A 20,638-nucleotide genomic window follows, 5' to 3' on the forward strand; every position below is an offset into this window, starting at 1 on the left:
AGAAATTCAAGTTCTTGCTTCTCCCAGGCCTAGGCAAGAACTCGGAAGCAGTATAAGCGCTTCTTTTGCCCGCCCGCTCTCGTCAAATTCCCCAATCGATGACAGAAACAGGAGATCAACAAGGGGGAGCACTCCCTCCCCAACACTTCATCCCGCCCGCGCGCCTCCTTTTCTCGGTGACACTCGCAGAGAGAAACGCAATGTCAACGCGCAGCGCGGCTGCAAAGTCAAATCCCTATTGGTCAGAGCCACCTGAGCTGCGCCCGCCCGCTCCACGTAGGCGGGGCTTCCTGATTGACCCACTGCAGCCTCCAGCCCCGTCTCCCGCAGCCGGCCTGGCGTTCTTAAAGGGGCCGCGACGCCATCCAGACTCTCAGAAGGCTACTCTTTCCAGATCTGCCTGGGAAGGGAGTCACGGTCCAGAGTCCTCGGCGCCGCTGAGAATAAAGACCGTGAGGCGGCCGGGTTCTGTAGGCGGGGCCTCAGCCGGGGACAGTGGTTGCACCTGCTGAAGTACCGCCCACAAGTTTCGGGTGCAGTTTCTCGTCTTACCGTCAGGGGGAAGGGAGCCTGCTTGGTCGCAAATAATAATAGCTAACGTTGAGTGCGCTGCGCATGCCAGCCTTCCTCTCGCTGCTCAGCAGCCCAAACACTGCGAGGTAGGTAGGTGGCTCTAGTTTTTCCCACGATACAGAGGAGGAAACAAGAGGAGGCCAGCCGGGGTTCCCACTTGGGGCCAGAGCAGAGATTTAAATAGATTTTAAACCACTGCTCCTAGAAGGGACGAAGCCTTTTTTATTTATTCTTAGGGGGTTTTGTTTGTTTTATTTTTGTTTTTCCCCGACACGGTCTCGCTGTTTAGCCCTGGAAGTCACTATGTAGTCCAGGCTAATCTGGAACTCATAGAGATTCACCTGCTTCTGCTTGGATTTAAGGCGTGTGCCTCGACAGTGGGTGTCGTAGGGCACTCCAGCAAGTGGACCCCAGCTTCAGCTGTATGCCCATTGGTTGTTGTTGTTACTGATGTTTTGAGTCAGGGTCTTAATCTGCAGGCCTCGAGCGAGCTGCAGTTCTGATTCTGACTCCCAATGGCTGGGATGTAATCGCGTGCCACCATATCCTATGCGGTTCATGACTACCTTTTCCCCAAAGATGCATCCAGAGGTTATGTGGCTCCCACCCAGGCTGCGCCCATACATGTGTGGTGAGCAGGCAAGAGTCGCACGCAGCCCCTCTCTACCAGATGTTTCCACGCACAGGTGTTTCTTTGTGTGCCATGGGGACACAGGTGCTTTCTTGGACACTTCCCTGACAGATGAACCTCACACACAATAAACCAGTTTGTGGAGCCCCCTCTGCGGATGTCCTTCAGTGAGGATGGAAGGCCTTCAAGAACGAAATTCTGCACAGGCGCTTTATCCAGGTGTCTTTCACACAGGTGTGACTTGAAGCAGGTGTTCTCACTACATTACACTTACAGGTCCGCGTGTGTATCTTTCTAGTCCCATACAGGTTGGTTGGTTGATTAATTGATTGTGGGACTAAAGATGGAACCCAGGGTCTCATGAATGCTAGGGCGGAATTCATGGAGGGAGGAATCCAATCACTATGGCTTTCTAGACAGGAACTCTACCCCTGAGCCACGTCCTCTGACGTTTCCTAGATGATTCTAGTGTTCTGGCCCTGAGCCATGCCCCATCCCTCTTTTCCTTTTTTATTTTAAAATAGGGGTTCACAGAGCTGTTTAGCCTGGCCTTGAACTCGGATCCTCCTGCCTCAGCCTCCTGAATACCTGCATTACCAGGCCTGACTTCAGGTTTGAATTCTTCAGTGTTACGCATCAGAGCCCGCCCCTTACAGGTGTGTATCTTCCTGGCTGTCGCCACGCCCCCTGCGCCTGCACACCTGTGCTACCGAGGAACCCCGGTGTGCGGTCCTTGCACCTGCTCACTTCCGCCTTCTGCGCTGCTCCCCGGCGCAAAGGGGTTCCCGTTACAGGTGCTCCCGCGGTGCGGCCCCGCCCCCTCAGCCCCGCCCCTCTCAGTCGGGCTCAGGTGCACAAGCCGGAAGTGCGCTCCCTGCCTAGGTAGGTGACTAAACTTTCCGGGTCACGTGAGCGGGCGGGGCGGGTGGGATCGGGAGCGACGGGGTGAAGGACAGCGACTCGGGGTTCCAGCCGGGGACCCGGGATTGGGAATCTGCGCCAAGTTCCTCTCAGACGCCCGGGCCAGGTAGGGAGGCAGGGAGCGCAGCCTGGCCTGTCCCGAACTCCTTTCCTTCTCCTGGCCCAGGAACGCGGCCCGAGAGTTAATCTTTAATCTCTGACCCTTGGCGCCGAGGGCGGGGACCGCACTCCAAGCTTGGTCGCCCGTCGCTGGGGCCTGAGCCCTGCGGGTCCAGCCCCCAACCCCACGCTGCGGCCTCTCCTTTGGTCTGGTCCCCAGGTCCCGAGTCTCAGGTGCCCTTCTCGACCCAAGATGCGGTAGGAATTGGAGCCCTGGGGAAGTCCTGTCCTTGGCGCCACCAACTCATCGTCCAAGCTCATGGCGACCCCAGGCCTGGGGCTGCTCCTGGCAGTTGGTCTGCCGATGCTGCCCGCCGGTTGGAGCCAAGCGTGTAGGTACCATCCCGGTAGGCGATGGGGTGAGAGGAGGGTTCCCTGGTAGAACCCAGCCGGACTGGGCATTTGCGACCCAGAGAGGGTGAAAGGTCTGAGGAATGGGCTTGGATTGTGTCTGGGGACTAGGTCCGAAATCCGAAAGCATTAGGTATTAGGGCTGAACTACAGGTTAGTCTAGCCCACCTCTGAACTCTGAACTAACTTTCTCTCTCTCTCTCTCTCTCTCTCTCTCTCTCTCTCTCTCTCTCTCTCTCTCTCTCTCTCTCTCTCTCTCTCTCTCTGTCTCTCTCTCCTCTCTCCCCCTCTCTCTCCCCTCTCTCCCTTCCCTTCCCTCACTCCTTCTTTCGAACCCACAGTCTCCTGCAATCTGGGCAAGCACTCTGCCATCAAGCAGACCCCACACCCACAGCCCAGAATTCCTGAGTCCTTAAGTCTTGTGGAATTTGGGAGCTGGGGGTTGTTGGGCAGAGCCCAGAGGTGGAGGAGGGGAGGAGAGCCAGGGCACCTGAGTCTGCATAGTTGAGAGTCTTAAGCAGCCAGGGGACCTGGAGGAGGCCAGAAGGCCCAGCTGACAGGATTGGCAAGGGCCAGTAGGTGTGGACCCAGCCAGACCTTCCCTCTGTCTCTCTGATTCCAGTTTCGGGAGCCTTTGGGGGGGGGGGAAGACGGGACAGTGTGAGTCACACACTCCAGGGAAAGGTTGAGCCCCGCCCAGGTCCTTAAGAACCCTGGGCCAGGGTGATGGTAGTGGTGATGGTGGTGGTGACACTGTCCTGGAAGCCATTTATTATAATGGTCTGGCTAACAGTGGTGACTTTGGCCAGATTATTCCCTTCTGGGCTAAGAGTGGCCACAGGAACCAATACCACACTTGAGGGTGGAGTGGGTGGGTGGCCTGGCAGTATCAGCAGTCTCTTCCAACTGGAGACTGGGAAGGAGTTTTACAAGGCTGAGTGGGGTGTGTGTGTGTTTGTGTGTATGGGGTATGGGGATGTGTGTATGGGGGTGTGTTGTGTGTGTGCGTATGGTGTGTGTGTTTGTATGGTATGTGTGTGTATGGTGTGTGTTTGTGTGTGTGTGGTGTGTTGTGTATGTGTATGGGGTGTGTGTATAGTGTGTGTGTATGGGGTGTGTGTATAGTGTGTGTGTATGGGGTGTGTGTATAATGTGTGTATGTGTGTATGGGGTGTGTATGTGTGTGGGGTGTGTGTGTATAGTGTGTGTTTGTGTGTGGTGTGTGTGTGTATGGGGTGTGTTTCTGTGTGTGTATGTGTATGGGGTGTGTGTGTTTGTATGGTATGTGTGTGTGTTTGTGTGTGTGTGGTGTGTGTGTATGTGTATGGGGTATGTGTATGGTGTGTGTGTGTATGTGTGTGTGTATGATGTGTGTGTATGTGTGTGTGTGGTGTGTGTGTATATGGAGTGTGTGTGTATAGTGTGTGTGTATGGGGTGTGTGTATAATGTGTGTATGTGTGTATGGGGTGTGTATGTGTGTGGGGTGTGTGTATAGTGTGTGTTTGTGTGTGGTGTGTGTGTGTATGGTGTGTGTTTCTGTGTGTGTATGTGTATGTGGTGTGTGTGTATGGTGTGTGTGTGTGTGAGAGAGATGACTAGTGAAGAGCCTGGCATAGATTTTTTTCTTTTTCTGTTTCACAGCCACAGCACCGGACCCTTTCAACAGCACGACTCCATCCCCAGACCCTGAGTCCAGTGGGGGCCTGGTGAGTTGGGAGGGGGTGCAAGCAGTGAGCGCAGGTGTGCGAGAGAGCACCGGCAATAGAGAGACCTTATTTTTAGTAAGTTTGCACATTCTAGGCCTGTGTACAGCCAGGTTGTGCCCAGCCCTAGCCCTGGGGTCTGGTGTAGCTCAGGCTGGCCTCTAACTTCCTCTATAGCCAGATGACCTTGAACTCCTGATCCTTCTGCCTTCCCCCTCAGTGCTGAGCTGACGTGTGCACCATCATGTTGGGTCTATGGGATGCTGTAGTCAAACCCAGGGTCCCACCCATGCCAGGCGAGCGCTCTACTCATGATGCAACGGGACTACTTATGGTCCCAGACAGAGTGCTGGGCAGTGGTGGCACTCGCTTTTAATCCCGGTACTTAGGAGGCAGAGGCAGGCCGATCTCTGTGAGTTTGAGGCCAGCCTGGTCTACAGGGTGAGTTCCAGGACAGCCAGGGCTACACAGAGAAACCCCCTTTAAAACAAACACACAATAAGAATCCCAGACACAGGGTAGCAAGACTTCTCTACATAAGGGTGTACAAGAATGTTAAGAATATTGTGTCTTGCTGGGTGTGGTGGCCCACACACTCTGGAGAAAGGGGCAGGCAGAGCTCTGAAGTTCAAGGCCAACCTGGTCTACATAGTGAATTCCAGGCTAGCTAGGGCTACAGGAAGTTCCTGTCTTAAAAAAAAAAGAATACTGTGTCTTTGTGGGTATGGTGATACCCACATCTCAGCACTTAGGAGGCTGAGGCAGGAGGATTGCCGCAATCAAAGCCAGCCTGGGGTATATAGATGAGACTATATCAAAATACCATAAAAGGGATGGGCATGGTGACTCAAGCCTGTTGTCCCAGCGCTGGCATTATGGAGGAGGAGGCAGGAAATTCAGAGTTATTTTTTTTATGATTTATCTTTATTTTATGTGCATTGGTGTGAAGGTGTCAGATCCCCTGTAACTGGATTTTCAGACAGTTGTGCGCTGCCATGTGGGTGCTGGGAATTGAACCAGTGTCCTCTGGAAGAGCAGTCAGTGCTCTTAACCGCTGAGCCATTTCTCCAGCCCCTCAGAGTTATTTTTAATTCTATAGTAAGTCCAAGGCCAGCCTGGGCTACCTGTGACTCTGACCAAATAAACAGAGAACACAAAAGGAAAGAAAAAAGAAGGGAGGACAAGAGAACCCCGAACCCTTATAGGTAGCCCAGAGGGAGCAGGTATGAAGGGGACATGGCTAGAGACAGAGGCACCAGTGTGAGAGGTGCTGAGGTGGTGTTTCTAGGTGTCTGAGGACCCTGCTGGATGACTAGGTGGGGTGAGTAGGGCCCGCATGCAGGTGGTCACACTGGTTCCCCTCATGTCCTCCCGCAGTCTTCAGAGGCCGTTGTAGCTATCGCTGTGGTCTTTTCCATCCTGGGAGTCATTCTCCTAGCGGTGGGGCTGTTCCTGCTGATGCGGAAACTTCGAGAAAAGCGCCAGACAGAGGGCACCTACCGGCCCAGCAGTGAGGAGCAGGTGGGTGCCCGTGCTCCACCACCCCCCAACCTCAAGCTGCCCCCGGAGGAGCGGCTCATCTGAACGCCGGGGTGTCGGCTATGGGCTGCCACCACCGTCCAGGACTGCCTTGGCACACCCTGGCCCACTGCAGCCACCTTGGAGACACGCCAGCCTCTGATGGCTCAAGAGGACTCGGGGCGGGGAACCCTGGGGGCACCCGGCTGGTGGGCTACGCAGCATGCTGCCTCCGCTTGGCTCTGCATGAAGCTGGGGGTGCCGCGGCCGCGGGGGCCTCACCTCACCATTCATCTCGCGTGATCTTGCTCTGCTGTGTCTCCTACCGTGACTGCAGGCCCAACAAACCTCCTGTCCTTTCTTTCAATTTTCCCAGGCATCAGCTGAGGCCCGGGCCCCCCAGGACTCCAAGGAGCCAGTGCGGGGCTGCCTGCCCATCTAGCTCCTTCCCCCTTCTCCCCTGTCACCCATATTTCCTACCTTGCTGTGTGACCTTGGGGGAAGGCAGCACGCTCTGGGCAATCAGACTCACCCAATGCTTAAAGATAGAAGGGAAGAAAGTTCTTCAAAGACCTTGACTTTGAGGGAAAGGGAGGATGGGGTTGCTCACTTTTATATATTTATGTGAAATTAATAGTAAGGTATAATAAAGCGGTTTTTTTTCTTTTTTCTTTTCTTTCTTTTTTTTTTTAGCTTTTGGGAACATCGGCTTAGATGAATTCGATTTGAAGTGTAAGCTTTTTGAGGTCCCTAACAAACTGGAAATGGGGGTGGGGTGGGGGGTGGAGCTTCAGGTGAACCTTAAAAGATGGTTAGAGGTTGCTTCCGGGTGTGAATGAGGTAGGTTTCTGAAGCTGACGGAGGCCCCAGATAAACTTATCAAGGAGAATAAAATCAGCTTTATTGGGAGCTGGGTGCCTCTGCACCCTTGTTCTTACTTTTCAAAACACTTTTTCAGTTCAGCCACGCGAGGCTGCCTGACTGGGGGCCCCTGCCGGTTGGTTACTCCCAGCTCCTTGAGGGTTTGGGCTCGAGTCTGATCACTCAGGACCTGGAGAGGCTGGTTTCTGGGGCTCTCTGGAGAACTGAGGTGTGAGGGAGACTGAATGGGTTGTAATGTCCCGACAGTGTCAGGGTTGTGCTCTGTGGAGGCAAGAAGTTGCCGGCTCTCTTGGGGGCTGGGCTGAGTGGGCACTATGAGGAGCTTGGAGCAAGGGCTTTGTGGGATTCTAGGGTCCAGCTCGGTGGGAGCAGAACATTCGGGTTCTCGGCTGCTTGGGACTACTGAAGTGGTTGAAGATGCCGGAGGAGAGATGTCTGAAGGTGACTTAGAACAGTTCTTGTAATAGCTTGCCACCTCTAAAGATGGGGTGTCCTGTAGAGACGGCAGGTCCTCTGGCAAGGACCAGGGCTGGGCTTCCAGGGATTGCGCATCATCTTCTAGTTGCCATGGTGACCTCGCTGGGCTGTCAGGCTGGGAAGAGCAGGTCAGAGGGTGGTTGAGGTCAGGTGGGTAAGGGACAGGTTGGGAGGGCACAGTGAGGGTCTTACCAGGCTGAAGCAGCTCTCTGACGCCCCCTGCTGGCAGCAGTCCAAGCTCTGGCTGGCCCTCAGCCCGCCACCACTTTTGGTTTCCACGCTCAGACTGTCTAAAATCTCGCTTAACAGATCCAGTTCTCCAGACCCCAGGAAGCTGCCATCTAGAGTTTCCTCTGCCCAGGGACTCTGGGTGTCCTTGGGGCTCAAGGTAGGACTCCTGGATTGAGGATGGACATCCTGATCTTCGTTGGGTCTAGAGAAATCCCTCCTCATCCGTCATGACCCTTGCACCTCCAACTTTGACCTGCTTTAATTCTTACCTCTCCCCGAGGGGTTGGGAAGGTACCCCTTCCCGCCTGAATCTCCTGCTAGGGCGGAGGGGTCTGTTCTGAAAAAGATAAGGGAGGAAGAATGGGGAGGGGTCCAGGATCTGCAGAATCGGAGCTGGGGCTTTCCAGCCTGAATTGGAAAGAGTGAGCTAGGCGTGTTAATGCTCGTCTCTCCTCTGCACCTGCAGCCTGAGGCAGGAGGATCATTGCAAATTTGAGCCCTGGCTGGCTACATAGTGTGACGTTTCTAAAAACAAACCAAGGACCGGGATGAACCTCTGAGTTTGAGATGAGTCTGGTCAAAAAAAAAAAAGTCCCTCAAACCAAGGAACTGAGAGGATGCAACTCGGTAGAGGGCTTGCCTACCATGCACTGGGACCTGGGTTTGATCTCTAGCACCTTTTATAATGGGAGTGGTGGATCAGTTCAAAGTCATACTTGGCTGTTTGAGGATAGCCTGAGCTACAGTGAGATCTACATTGAAATAAAAGGGGAATAGTTTGGTGAACGCTAGGAATGAGTGGGGGATTTGGGGAGAATTTATGGTGTGTGTGCATGTATGCATGAAGGCATGGTATATGCATCTGTGGCGTGTGTGTGGGAACAGGGGGTGGGCGTCCTCACCTGCCCAAAGTGCTGGCTGATAGGCAGGCGCTGTTGCAGGCGATCTGAGCGGCTGATGAGGCTCGGGGTTCTCAGGGAGCCCCCCCTCTGAAGGCCAGAGTCTCCATCCTGTGAAGGGATGCCCATGGGCCTGAGGTACCACCCCACGTCCCCGAATCACCTGTGGGTGGGGAGCCCTCCATCCCTGAATCACCTGTGGGTGGGGAGCCCCCCGTCCCCGAACCACCTGTGGGTGGGGAGCCCCCCGTCCCCGAACCACCTGTGGGTGGGGAGCCCCCCCGTCCCCGAATCACCTGTGGGTGGGGGATCTCCCTGTCCCTGAATCACCTGTGGGTGGGGAGCCCCCATCCCTGAATCACCTGTGGGTGGGCAGCCCCCTGTCCCCGAATCACCTGTGGGTGGGGAGCCCCCATCCCTGAATCACCTGTGGGAGGGGAGCCCCCTGTCCCCGAATCACCTGTGGGTGGGGAGCCCCCCATCCCCGAATCACCTGTGGGAGGGAAGCCCCCGTCCCTGAATCACTTGTGGGTGGGTTGCCCCCCGTCCCTGAATCACCTGTGGGTGGGGGTCTCCCTGTCCCTGAATCACCTGTGGGTGGGGAGCCCCCCCCCGTCATCTCACCTTAATCATAAGCAGGTTCTGCACCCCCTTCAGGCCACTCTTCGCCTAGGATGATGACCAGCACTGTTAGATCTGCCACCCACCCCATCTTTGTATCTTCCAAGCTATTTTTTGTACCTTTGACTAGTGTGCAATATTCCTGGAGGGAGTCGCCCTGCCATAAACTAAAGGTTTGACCATCATGTGTTAGGGTTAAAATCGAATGGGCAGATCTGAGCTATAAAAGCTGGTCTGAGCTCCAGATCCAAAAAAAAAAAAAAAAAAAAAAAGTATGGAAGCTGAGTAACAAAGGTAGGCAAACAACCTTGGCTGTTAGGGTGTGTGTGTGTGTGCTTAATTTTACTTATGTATGTATTTTATTGGGGGGGTACATGAGCTATGGTAGTAGGGAGAGCAGAGTACAACTTGGGGTGCCACTTCTCTCCTATTATGTGGATTCGAGGGATCAAAGGTAGGTTGTCAAATTTGACAGTAAGAGCCAGCCATCTTGACAGTCCTAAATTTTATTATAAAATTTCTATCTATCCATTTATTTATTTCGAGACAGGGTTTCTCTGTGTAGCCCTGGCTGTCCTGGAACTCACTCTGTAGCTCAGACTGGCCTCAGACTCAGGAATTTGCTTGTTTGTGGAACCCGAGAGATGGCTCATTACCTGAGGACACTTGCTGTTCTTGCAGAGAACTCAGGTTCAAGTCCCAGTACCCACATCAGGTGGCTCACAACTGCCTGAAACTTCTGGATCTCCAGTGCAGTGCATCCAACACCCTCTTTGGGCCTCCACTGGTACTGCACACACAGTGCATACACAAGCAGGCTGGTAGGCACACCAGCACACAGGTGCGCGCGCGCGCACACACACACACACACACACACACACACACACACGAAAAGAAATGACAGATGAAAACCAAGCATAGAAGAATTTGCGAATGCTTTTAAGTGTGTTTTGTTTTGTGTAGCTTTGTGTAGCCCTGTAACTAGTTCTGTAGACCAGGCTGATCTCAAACTCATAGAGATCCATCTGCTTCTACCTCCTGAGTGCTGGGATTAAAGGCATGCACCACCACTGCTTGGTTTAAGTGCATGTTTAATGCCTGTTGGAATCAAAATGTTCAGTCATCTGTGAGTACTCGAGACATCTCTGTCAGGCTGGAGAGCAGACAGTTAAACTCTTTCCTTCTACAGAAAAAGCTGGAAGTTGTGGTGTGTGCCTGTAACGCTAGGGCTGGGGAGAGAGGGGAAGCTTTGGAGCACTGGTCAGTCAGGCTAGCCCAGTCCACTCCAGGTTCCTGTTTCAGAAAGCAAGGGGAGGGCCAGCAAGTAGTACAGTGGTGGGGGCGGCTTGAGCGTGGTTCTCATGTTTGGGACCCACATGGTGGAAGGACACAACCGTTTTGGTTTTTTGAGTCAGAGTTTCTCTGTGTGTAGCTCAAGCTGTCCTGGAACTCATTCTGTAGACCAGGCTGGTCTCTAACTCACAGGAGATCCACCTGCCTCTGCCTCCCCAGTGTTGGGCTAAACGTGTGCACCACCATCGCCTGGCTAATACAAGTTGTCCTCTGACCTCACACATGCATCGCGGCACACACACTCAACATAAATAAATGTAACTGCCCAACTCCCTCTCCCCAAGCCACTAGGTGTGGTGGGGCACACCAGTTCCAGCATTCAGGAGGCAGAGACAGGTGGATCTCTAAGTTCAAAGCCAGCCAGGGCCACATAGTGAGACCCTCTCTCAAAAACAAATCCCAAAGTGGACAGTGTGTAAGAATGCCAATCTCTGGCTTCTACACGGACAGGCACACACGTGCACACATACACACACAACACGGAGACTCCCTCTGTCTCTTCCTCGTGGCCACCCAAGTCTCACCGATCGGTACATGTTCCTGACAGCTGGTCGGGTTTTGGCCTTCATTGAATGCAGGAGGGCATCACCACCTTTCTGTAGGGGGGTGGGGAAGCAAACACCACAGGGGAGAAACTTGGGCCCCAGAAGTCACCATGGCTGGATCCCATGTTCCACTCCCCCCCCCCCCCCCCCCGCCCCAGTGCTTCCACCGGGTAGCTTAACAAAGCCCCTTCATGGGGACTGTGGTGGGTGATGAGGTGGTAAAGTTGGTTGTGGCCAGGATCAGGGATTGCTTTTATTACCTTAAGACTCTCTACCCAGAGCTGGTAGGAGCGAAGGGCGCCTGGAGAAACGGAGAGAGCTGTGATTACTAAGGCAGGCCTACGCTTGGGGAGCTGTAGTGAGAGCCCTGGGACTCACCTGAGGAAGCCCCACAGCAGGCAACAATCTCTTGCTCGAATTGGTCTGAGAAGCCTTCCCCAGCATTGAGTTTCTCCAGTCGGGTTTCGATGAACTTGGGGTAGGGAGAGAGGGTTAGACACAAGCACCCAGTAAGTGCCTGAAGACATAGAAGGTGCCTCCTGAGGCCTCAGGAATCAAGAAACTTAGAAACTAGGCATCATCCAACTTGGCCTCTGAAATCAAGATCTGTTCCCAAATCCATCCTCACCCTGTCCTCTAAGCCCCGCCCCCCAACCCATCCTATTCCTCACCCTAGACTGGGCCCCCAGGGCGAAGCTGCCATCCTTTCCCCTAAGCTCCGCCCTCAGGGAGAAGCTGCCCAAACTCGCCCCTCCCCTTAGACCCCGCCTCCAGTGACAGGCAGCCCATTCTATTCCTCACCTTAGGTCCCGCCCTCAGCCCCCCTAGCTCCCCCCCAAGGCGCACCTGCTTGAACAGCTGCAGGTGCACTGCCCTCTTGTGGAAGGTCTGCAGCGGCGACCCCGGCTTCTGAGCCAAGAAGGCTTCTTCACTGAAGGTCACTGGCTGACCCTGGAAGAAGGATTCCTTCCAGAGCTCTCTACGGCTCTTCTGTCTCTCACCATCTCTTTTTCAACCTCATAACATACCTAGCAAGCACTGATTGGGCGCCTACTGTGTACCCGACCCCCGTGCAGAGCCTCATGGGACACCTCATCCTCATCTGTAGTGTGGTTATCAGCATTAATTAATGTTGATAGTGTGGGAGGCTGAGGCAGGAGGATTGCTGCTGGGTTACATAGTGAACTCCAGGGCAGCCTGGATTACAAGAGACCCAGTCTCAAGAAAAAAAAAAGGGTCAGGAGTTCAAGGTCATCCTGGGCTACACATTGAGTTTGAGGCCAGCCTAGGCTACATGAGACCGTAAACCACTAGGTGTTCTTAATGTGACTTTTCCAAAGTTCCTTAAGAGGCCTGTCCCTGGGCATCTCCCCTCTCTGTTTGCTCACCGGGATGCAGACAAGCGCGTCGCGGTACCCTCCAAAGAGCAGAGCCTGGGCTTTGAGGAAGAGACGGGACACCCCTTCCCCGGGACTCAGCGCCACCTTCCTTAGCCGAAGCCTCAGCAGGGACACCTGGCAACACAGGAGAGACCCTGAGATGGGCAGGGATTGGAGGCTCCATCTTGAGAAGGGAGGAGGAGGTGGGAGGAAGTGGTACTGACTACGTCTGGGGGCAGTGCTTGCATGTCGTCAAACGGTGTCTCCAGCGTGTTAGAATCGGCATTCAACACCACGACATCTTCCAATGCTTTCTCCCGAACTCTCTGCAGGCGACAAACGCGGGCTGTCATTCAGAACCCCACACAGAGTAGGGGGCTTTGAGGAACTGGAGGTAGGGAAGAGAATCCCTCCCCAGCCCCAGCCTTGGGGGTTTCAGCGGTTCACCTCAGAAAGACTGGCGTGGACTCCGATGAGGTAGGGCATGGGCGCACTGTGGAGAGGATGGCAGAAGAAGGTGGTGCTTGCTTTAACCCCACCCTCCAGTCTTTTGCCTATGCTAGCCTTATGTAGCCCAGGCTAGCCTGGAACTCTTTTTAACTTTTGTTTTTTTAACTTTTTATGAAATAACCTCACTGTAGACCTGGCTAGCCTAGAATACAAAGAGATCCTCCTGCCTCTGTCTCCCAAGGATTAAAGGTTAACAACGCTCCAGGCTCTCCCTCTGCCTACCCTTCCTCATCCCCCCATACCCCTCTTTTCTCACCAGCAGTAATCCAGCAGGTGCGGGGGTAGTGTGGGGATCAAGACGTGCTCCCAGCGCATGGGGTAGAGCAAAGCGCAGGATGCATGAACGCAGGCTGTCAGCTGTGGGGTGAGAAGGAGGAAGGTGGTGGAATTAGGCCTTAGATTCCCACTTCAGGGACCTGGATCACTGAGATGGGAGCTTAGACTTCCCCAATCTCTCCCGTCTCCTCCATCCGTTGCTAGGGAGTTGAGTGAAACTCAGACCCCTTTAGGAAGGAAGTGGAGACCAAGATTTTGGCCATTTACAGCTTCTTGTGCTCAGATAAAACAAAAAACAAAAAACTGAATTTCATGCGGTGGTTCTGGCCTGCAATCCCAGTGCTCAGAAGGCGGAGTCAGGGGAATTGCTGTAAGTTTGAGACCAGGCTCAGCTACAGAGCGAGTTCTAGGTCAGTGTGGACTGGAGTGGGACTGCCTCAGAAACAAAATAAAACAAACAACTCCCCAACAAAACAGGGTGGGAGTGATGGCTCAGAGAGTAAAGGATCCTGTGGCCAAGTCTGAGGATCTGAGTTCGATTCCCAGGGCCCCATGTGGTGAAAGAAAAGGAACAATCCCTGCTGTGGACGGAACACAGGCCCCTTCGCAAGCAGAATCGGTGAGATGTGATTTCACAAAGCCAGCACCAAAGCAAGCAAATAACAAACCCTCACAACAAAGGATCTGGGCCAGGAATAAGAGCTCGCCTGGCTCCTGCAAAGTCCTGGGTCTCAACCCAGAATCATAAAACCAAAGCCCAGCTAGGCAGTGGTGGTGTACACCTTTAATCCCAGCACTCGGGAGGCAGAGGCAAGCAGATCTCTGAGTTCAAGATCAGCCTGGTCTATAGAGAGAGTTCCAGGACAGCCAGGGTTACATAGTGAGACCCTGTCTTGGAAAAAACCAAACCAAAACAAAACAAAAACCACAACCCCCCCAAAAAAAACCAAAGCAAAAATGCAAACAAAAGCCAAAACACAGAAACACACTTGAGGGGCAGGAGAGGCTGCTCACAACTGTCTCTAACTCCTGCTCCAGGGCATCTTCTTCCAGCTCGCAAACAGACAGACACATTAAAAAAAAAGATCAAAAACTTTAAAAATACTGTAGAACATACAATAAGTATAGGAAGCCTGGCAGTGGTGGCACACGCCTTTAATCCCAGCACCTGGGAGGCAGAGGCAGGCGAATCTCTGTGAGTTCAAGGCCTGGTCTACAAGAGCTAGTTCCAGGACAGGCTCCAAAGCTACAGAGAAACCCTGTCTTCAACAACAAAAACAAACAAACAAAAAAGCAGAACAGAAAATAAAAATAAAATTATGTTTACTTGTGAGTGATTGTGTGTGTGTGTGTGCATACACGTACACTTACTTGTGCACATTGGAAGACAACTTGTAGGAATCAGATCAGGTCCATCTTTCTTTCCACCATGTGTGTTTTGGGCATTGAACTCACTCCTCAAAAGCTTGGCTATAGGTACCTTTGCTCCCTGAGCCATATCCCTGGCCCATCTTTCTTTCCACCATGTGTGCCCTGGGTATTGAACTCAGGTCCTAAGGACTTGGCTGTAGGCACCTTTGCTCCATATCACTGGCCCTAGAATTTTTTTAAATTTTCCTGTCTATCTATCTATCTATCTATCTATCTATCTATCTATCTATCTATCTATCTATGTATCTATGTATCTATGTATCTATCAATCTATCTATCTATGTATGTATCTATGTATGTATGCATGTATGCATGCATGCATCTATCTATCTATCTATCTATCTATCTATCTATCTATCTATCTATCTATTGAGACCTGAGTCTCATGTGTTAGGCTAGCCTCAAACTAGGTATTTCAGGGTGATCTTGAACTTCTGATTCTCCTGCCTTAGGCTCAGGGTACCAGGCTTGGGGTGCTGGGATCACAGCACCATGCCTGCCAGGTCTGGTTAAGGGCATCATGGGAATGGAACCCAGGGCCTCATGCTGCCTAGGAGAAGGCTCTACCCATTGAGCTACATCCCCATCTGGGGCGGAGCTAGGCCAGGTCTGGTCCTCGGTGGATGTGCCTGTACTAGATCGTGCTGTCAACGAGGAGGAGCCACTGTGCAGCATCCTCATTTAGGAGCCTAGAGTCCCATAGGGGAGGAGGTCCCGCCCTCACAGTGCTGAGCTTGCTGGCGGTGAGCAAGACCCTCCTCTCAGCCAGCAGCGCCGCGAAGAGCCCCACGATGTTCTCATCCGTAACGGCGACCACCAGCTCCGTGAGATTCCTCTGGGGGACGGAAAAGCACAGCGCCTGGGAGTGGAGCGAACAGTCGAGATCCACCATCCCACCTTCATCCTTCACTCTGCATCCTCCTTACTCACGTTCTCGGGAATAGACGGCAGGCCGGCAGAATCCGGGGCCACAAAACAAGAAAGCTGGTGGAGACATCGGGGAGAAGAGTCAGTCAGTCTGCGCTGATGACGGTGGCCTCAACTACAGCGAGGGTGGGGGGCCTGTGGAGTGGGGGGCGGCAGCCCCACTCACCAACTTGCTATTTCCCAGAGTAGGAGGCAGGATCCCACACTTGTTCCAGATGATCGAGCTGCTGCCCTGGGGGACAGGAGTAACTGTATGGTTGCCCCTGCCCAGCTCAGCTGGCGGCCTCCACCGCCAAAGAGCCAGCGCCAAACACCTGGGAGCTACTCACCATCTCTGGTTCCCCTGAAAACCCTGGTTCAGGAAGAGGGTGTCGCTGCAAGTTCTGTAGGAGTTCTTCAGCCTCTGAGACCTGAGGGATTCAGGAGGAGTTTGCCCCGAGGGTCAATCTGGGATTCTGAGGGTCTCCACTCAGGCTGTGGGGTCCTGAGAACAGCCTCAGCGAGGGTGAGGGGATGGGAGGGCTGAGGTGGAGCTTGTGGGAGGGGCTGCTCTCACTTGGTTCTGGGCTAGGAGGTCCCCCACAGTATTGAGGATCTTGTAGAACACTTCAAACCAGGGAAGGTGGCTGGAGAGAGAGAGACGGCAGAGGGGTTGGGGGCTAGAAAGTGCCCCTGAGGGACTTGGCGATTTTACAGGTTTATGGTTTAAGAATTTTTGCACACCATGTATCTTGATCAAATCCACCCCATACCCACCCTTCCTCCCACCCCCACCAACTTTCCCCTTTCAACTTCTTGCAAAGCTGTTTTTAAAACCTACTAAATCAGTCAGGTGTGGTGTGCACACCTTTAATCCCAGCCCTCCAGAAGCAGAGGCAGGAGGACCTCTGGGAGTTTGAGGTCAGTCTGGTAGTTCCAGGCTACCCAGGGCTACACAGTGAGACCCTGTCTCAAACTCCCAGAACAACCCCCCTCCCTAAAAAAAAAATCCATTGAGTCCACTGGGTGTTATCTGTAAGTGCGTGGGTTTAGGGCCATCAATTACAAAGAGCAAGTCTCCCAAGAGAAGAATGCTCCCCACCCCGCCAACCATGCTGGGATCTGGGCTGGCTTGATGGTATGCAGGTGGTGTGTCTCCCTGCATTCATGAGCATGGGCTCTGTCACATCCAGGAGACATTTTTATTCTGGTCCTTCTGGCCTTTGGCTCTGATAGTCTCTTGGTCCCCATGTCCAAAATAGTCCCTCAGCCTTGTGTAGAGGGCAGTGATACACACGTCCGTCCGTTTGGGGCTGGACACTCTGCAGTCCCAGACACTTTGACCAGTGTGGGTTTCCGTGTTCATCATGAGGCTTGGTGTTTGTTCCCATCTGTTCCTACTTGGTTTCAGGTCCCCAATGTCACCCACCTGAGGATGCAGAGGCAACTCCAGGCGCCGGCCCGCAGGCGGCAGAAGCCGAATCTACGGTTGCCGGCCAGGTCAGTGAGAGCAAAGGTGAAATGCTGGACTGCAGGGCTGGGCGGCTCCCTGCAGGGGGAAGGCTCTGGTGAAGACTGGGTATTTTTCGTGTGATTTCCCTGCCTCCCACTCCTCCTGCCACACCCTACAGATGGCCCATGATAGCATGGTTTCTTTGTTTGCTTGATGTCTGAGCTCAGTATTTTGTGGGTTCCCTTGAGTCAGGAACTCTGAGTCCTGGAGGCCAGTCTCACAGCTCCATCCCCAAGATGTGTGCTCTGTAAGACCAAGGACCTGAGTTCTAGCCCCTATACCCATCTTTGAAAAGAAAGAAAAACTGGAGGCCAGGGAAGTGGCTTATCAGAAAAAAGGTGCTTGCCATACAACCTGGAGGTGAGAGTTTGATCTCTAGAGATCACATGGTGGAAGGAGAGAACCAACTCCACAAAATTATTCTTTGACCTTGGACTCCTATGGCACAAGCACACACTCCCACCTTACACACACAGTCAAAGAGAATAAAATTAAATCTGGTGTACTGGTGAACACTTACAACCCCAGAGCCAGGGAGGTAAATCATGAAAGCCCTGGGGTCTGATGACTGGCCTGTACAGCTTCCTTGAAGGCCTCCAAGCCAGTGAGAGACCTTGTTTCAGAAATCAAGGTGAGTGTGTGTTTAGGAACTGGAGAGATTGCTCAGTGGTTAGACCACTGGCCTCTCTCACAGAGTTTGGTTCCCAAACCCACAAGGTGGCTCACAATGTTTGTAACTCCAGTTCCAGTGTATCTGATGCCCTCTTCTGACCTCCCTAGGCACCAGGCATGCATGTGGTACACAGACATACATACATACAGGCAAAACTATCTGTACACAGGAAAGAAATCTAAAACACAAAATCAAACCAAACCAATCTGGGGCTGGTGAGATGGCTCACATAAAGAAAAGAAAAGGTGGCTGTGTCGTGGTGGCGGCAACAGTGGCGGTGGCCAAGGTGGCACACCGCCTTTAATCCCAGAGGCTGAGGCAGGCATAGCTCTGTGAGTTCAAGGTTATCCTGGTCTACGTAGTGAGTTCCAGAATAGCCAGCGCTATGTAGAGACCCTGTCTCAAAAACAAAAAACAAAACACCCCAAAATAAAAATAAGGAGAGAGAGAGAGAGAGAGAGAGAGAGAGAGAGTGTTCTGGAAAATGGCACTAGATCTGCCTCAGGCCTCCACATGCAGAGCCCCCCATGAACACACACTAACACTGACACTGAGTCCCCTCTGAGGGAACACCTGGTTTCCCGAGTCCGTCAGTTCTTGGGTTTCTGGGTCCCTGTGCCTGTAATTCTTTAGTTGTCTGCGTCCTTCTTAGACCCTGGGAGTCCTTGGGACCCAAGAGCCTGGGAATCCCCACCTCTCTGTCCCTTCCATACCTTTCTGTGTCAAAAGGGAAACAGAACTTGGGCACCATCTGCATGGCCTCCTGGAGAGAAGAAGAAATAGTAACCCCCGGCTCATGTCAGTCTCGCCCCACCCCTCTGGTTGGCAAGTCCTGAGGTGACAGGGATGCTTTCTGGATACCTGTTCCCGGAAGTCTGGAGGAAACTGCCACAGGATCTGGGGATCTGCAGGGAGGAGCAGGCTGCAGAGCTCATATCCTACAGGCTTCAGGTCCTCCCTCCCATCCTTCCAGCCCCAGCCCTTCCGACTCACCATCCTCCAGGGAGTGGGGGCGGCTTGCTTCGAAGAACCAGTCAAATGCTGCAGGGGGTTTTCTGTGGGCGTGAGGGGGCTTTAGCGGAGGGAGGGGTTCCGATTCTTGCCTCTGTGCTTCTCTGTGTGTGTCCTCTATTCTGAACATGTGTGTGTAACTAGGTGTGTTCGTGAGGGCACCCTGAGGGGTGGAGCTGGGTGGATGCTGCTGAAAAATGGGAGGGGGGATAGGCAGAGAAGAGAAGGAAAAAGAGAGGAAGCCAGCATGGTGGCCATACCTTTAATCCCAGGCAGATCTCTGTGGGTTCAAGGTCGGCCTGATCTATATATGAGTTCCAGGTCAGTCAGGGCTACATACTGAGACCCGGTCTCCAGAGACAGAGAGAGAGAGGAAAGGGAGAGAGACTGGGGATATAGATAGATAGATAGATAGATAGAGAGAGAGAGAGAGAGAGAGAGACAGAGAGAGACAGAGAACAGAGATGGGGGAGGTACACCCGTGCCTATGATGGTGTGTCTGAGTGTGAAAGCACTTGTGTGTGTGTGTGATTCATACTTGTGATTCTGTCTGACATCTGTCCCTTAGATCTGTAGGGCAGAGCTGCAGTGTCTCAAGTGTGTAACCAGTCTCCTGTCTTTTTTCTCCCTGTGCCTTTGAGCATCTTAGAGGCTCGCCCTTGTGTTTCTGAGGGAGATTTTGTGAGGTCCGCACTTCACAGCAGAGAAAGGAGAGCAAGGTGCCCTAGCATTGAACTGCAAGCCCTTCAGCCTCCCCTTTTCCTGCTGCTTCTCGAAGAAGATGCTGGTGTCTCAGCTTTCAGAGGCCGACACACTTTCTCACCCGGTTACACCCTGACATGGGTACCTTCAGCATTTCATCATCATGCGGGTACGAGGCACCCATGAGCTTCCCCCCAGATGACACACAGTCTCCCACCATAACCTCTCCCACCTCACTGCCGACCATCCCCTCTGGGGAAACTACCTTCCTAAAACACCTGCCCTTCCTGGGCATCCAACTCCTAAAATCCCTGTTTCCTTTACACAGATCCAGAGCCAGGAAAATTGAAGAGGAACCACACATGACCTGAGCAGGTCCATGCGAGTCCATCCCCGTGGGGGTCTGTGCGGCCTGGGCCCTCCCCTGCCAAAGTCCTGCCTGCCACGGTTTTTGTTTTTTAGTTTCCCCCCATCTCAGGCCTGGTAACCTTGCAGCACAGGATGGAGGAGAAAGAGCTCTTACTTTTCTGTGGATCCCATGGTCTCCGTAGGGTTGGCCCAGGTGGGCCCTTTCCCCACCAGGGCTCCTGGGGCTGGGGAGCCTGTGCTTGCTTGGGGCAGGGCCCCTGATCTGCTTAACTTCCTGTGTGGCTGAGAGAGGAAGTTTAACAGGGTGACGTCCCAGGCAAAGGAGGCCTCCGCCCCTACCCACTGCATGCAATTTAGGCGTCCTGGCTTCCTAGCCTAGGTGGGGACAGGGTGGGCCAGAAGCAGGCTGGGAGGTCCCTCTTCACCCTTATGGTCCCCTTGGTCACACCCAGGTCCCCTTTCTGAGTCCCCTGAGTACTGAAGGTCTGTGAAGACCACCCAGATAATTTCTCCTTGTTGTGTCTCTGTTTCATTTACATGGGTGCAGCTACACTGAAGGACAGGGTGAACACAGGAGTCCTGATGGGGTCATGGTGGAGGCTGGTGGAGGTGGGTGGAGGCTGGTGGGGCCTGGTGGAGGCTGGTGGGGCCTGGTGGAGGCTGGTGGGGCCTGGTGGAGGCTGGTGGAGCCTGGTGGAGGCTGGTGGAGGTCTGGTGGAGGCCTGGTGGAGGCTGGTGGAGGCCTGGTGGAGGCTGGTGGGGCCTGATGGAGGCTGGTGGAGGCTGGTGGAGCCTGGTGGAGGCCTGGTGGAGGCTGGTGGAGCCTGGTGGGGCCTGATGGAGGCTGGTGGGGCCTGATGGAGGCTGGTGGAGGCTGGTGGAGCCTGGTGGAGGCCTGGTGGAGGCTGGTGGAGGCCTGGTAGAGGTCTGGTGGAGGCTGGTGGAGGCTGGTGGAGGCTGGTGGAGGCCTGGTGGGGTCCTGGTGGAGGCTGTTGGAGGCCTT

General features: G+C 53.6%; 2 protein-coding genes across 8 annotated transcripts; one reads left to right on the top strand and one right to left on the bottom strand.

Annotated features, from left to right (window-relative positions):
- The first annotated feature begins 1,179 nt into the window (after positions 1-1,179).
- Positions 1,180-7,191, top strand: Crb3 (crumbs cell polarity complex component 3). Of its 5 annotated transcripts, XM_038338238.1 has the most exons (7): positions 1,180-1,438; positions 1,729-1,860; positions 1,984-2,086; positions 2,445-2,616; positions 4,278-4,342; positions 5,717-5,860; positions 6,234-6,527. In XM_038338238.1, the coding sequence occupies exons 4-7, from the start codon at positions 2,544-2,546 to the stop codon at positions 6,297-6,299; spliced, it is 348 nt and encodes a 115-aa protein (XP_038194166.1). In that variant the 5' UTR covers positions 1,180-1,438; positions 1,729-1,860; positions 1,984-2,086; positions 2,445-2,543; the 3' UTR covers positions 6,300-6,527. The 5 variants fall into 5 exon arrangements, with proteins under 5 accessions (XP_038194166.1, XP_038194160.1, XP_038194187.1 ...); XM_038338232.1 differs by lacking the exons at positions 1,180-1,438; positions 1,729-1,860; positions 1,984-2,086 and adding an exon at positions 2,112-2,231; XM_038338259.1 differs by lacking the exons at positions 1,180-1,438; positions 1,729-1,860; positions 1,984-2,086; positions 6,234-6,527 and adding exons at positions 6,551-6,589; positions 7,091-7,191 and having other exon boundaries at positions 2,258-2,616.
- Positions 6,742-19,887, bottom strand: Dennd1c (DENN domain containing 1C). Of its 3 annotated transcripts, none has more exons than XM_038338161.1 (23): positions 19,790-19,887; positions 18,547-18,608; positions 18,415-18,458; positions 18,267-18,316; positions 16,797-16,916; positions 15,945-16,014; positions 15,718-15,798; positions 15,555-15,620; positions 15,392-15,445; positions 15,186-15,296; positions 13,011-13,111; positions 12,692-12,737; positions 12,469-12,570; positions 12,254-12,379; positions 11,712-11,816; positions 11,244-11,337; positions 11,126-11,166; positions 10,845-10,916; positions 8,971-9,015; positions 8,350-8,457; positions 7,717-7,784; positions 7,409-7,613; positions 6,742-7,331 (listed from the first exon to the last, which is right to left on the bottom strand). In XM_038338161.1, the coding sequence occupies exons 1-23, from the start codon at positions 19,804-19,806 to the stop codon at positions 6,792-6,794; spliced, it is 2,328 nt and encodes a 775-aa protein (XP_038194089.1). In that variant the 5' UTR covers positions 19,807-19,887; the 3' UTR covers positions 6,742-6,791. The 3 variants fall into 3 exon arrangements, with proteins under 3 accessions (XP_038194089.1, XP_038194083.1, XP_038194098.1); XM_038338170.1 differs by having other exon boundaries at positions 7,192-7,331; positions 7,409-7,638; XM_038338155.1 differs by having other exon boundaries at positions 6,742-7,638.
- Between the last annotated feature and the right edge of the window lie 751 nt (positions 19,888-20,638).

This window comes from Arvicola amphibius, chromosome 1 (assembly GCF_903992535.2).
Source record: "Arvicola amphibius chromosome 1, mArvAmp1.2, whole genome shotgun sequence".
Taxonomy (NCBI): domain Eukaryota; kingdom Metazoa; phylum Chordata; class Mammalia; order Rodentia; family Cricetidae; genus Arvicola; species Arvicola amphibius.

Bases quoted from the DNA above. Each gene is read 5' to 3' on its own strand.
- Dennd1c (XM_038338155.1), bottom strand. The intron at 15,621-15,717 runs GTGAGTAGCTCC...CCTGTCCCCCAG, and splicing joins TTTCAGGGGAACCAGAGATG to GGCAGCAGCTCGATCATCTG. The intron at 8,458-8,970 runs GTGAGATGACGG...ATCCCTTCACAG, and splicing joins AGAACCTGCTTATGATTAAG to GATGGAGACTCTGGCCTTCA.
- Crb3 (XM_038338238.1), top strand. From the start codon at position 2,544: ATGGCGACCCCAGGCCTGGGGCTGCTCCTGGCAGTTGGTCTGCCGATG. The intron at 2,617-4,277 runs GTAGGTACCATC...TCTGTTTCACAG, and splicing joins CGCCGGTTGGAGCCAAGCGT to CCACAGCACCGGACCCTTTC. The intron at 5,861-6,233 runs GTGGGTGCCCGT...CAATTTTCCCAG, and splicing joins GGCCCAGCAGTGAGGAGCAG to GCATCAGCTGAGGCCCGGGC.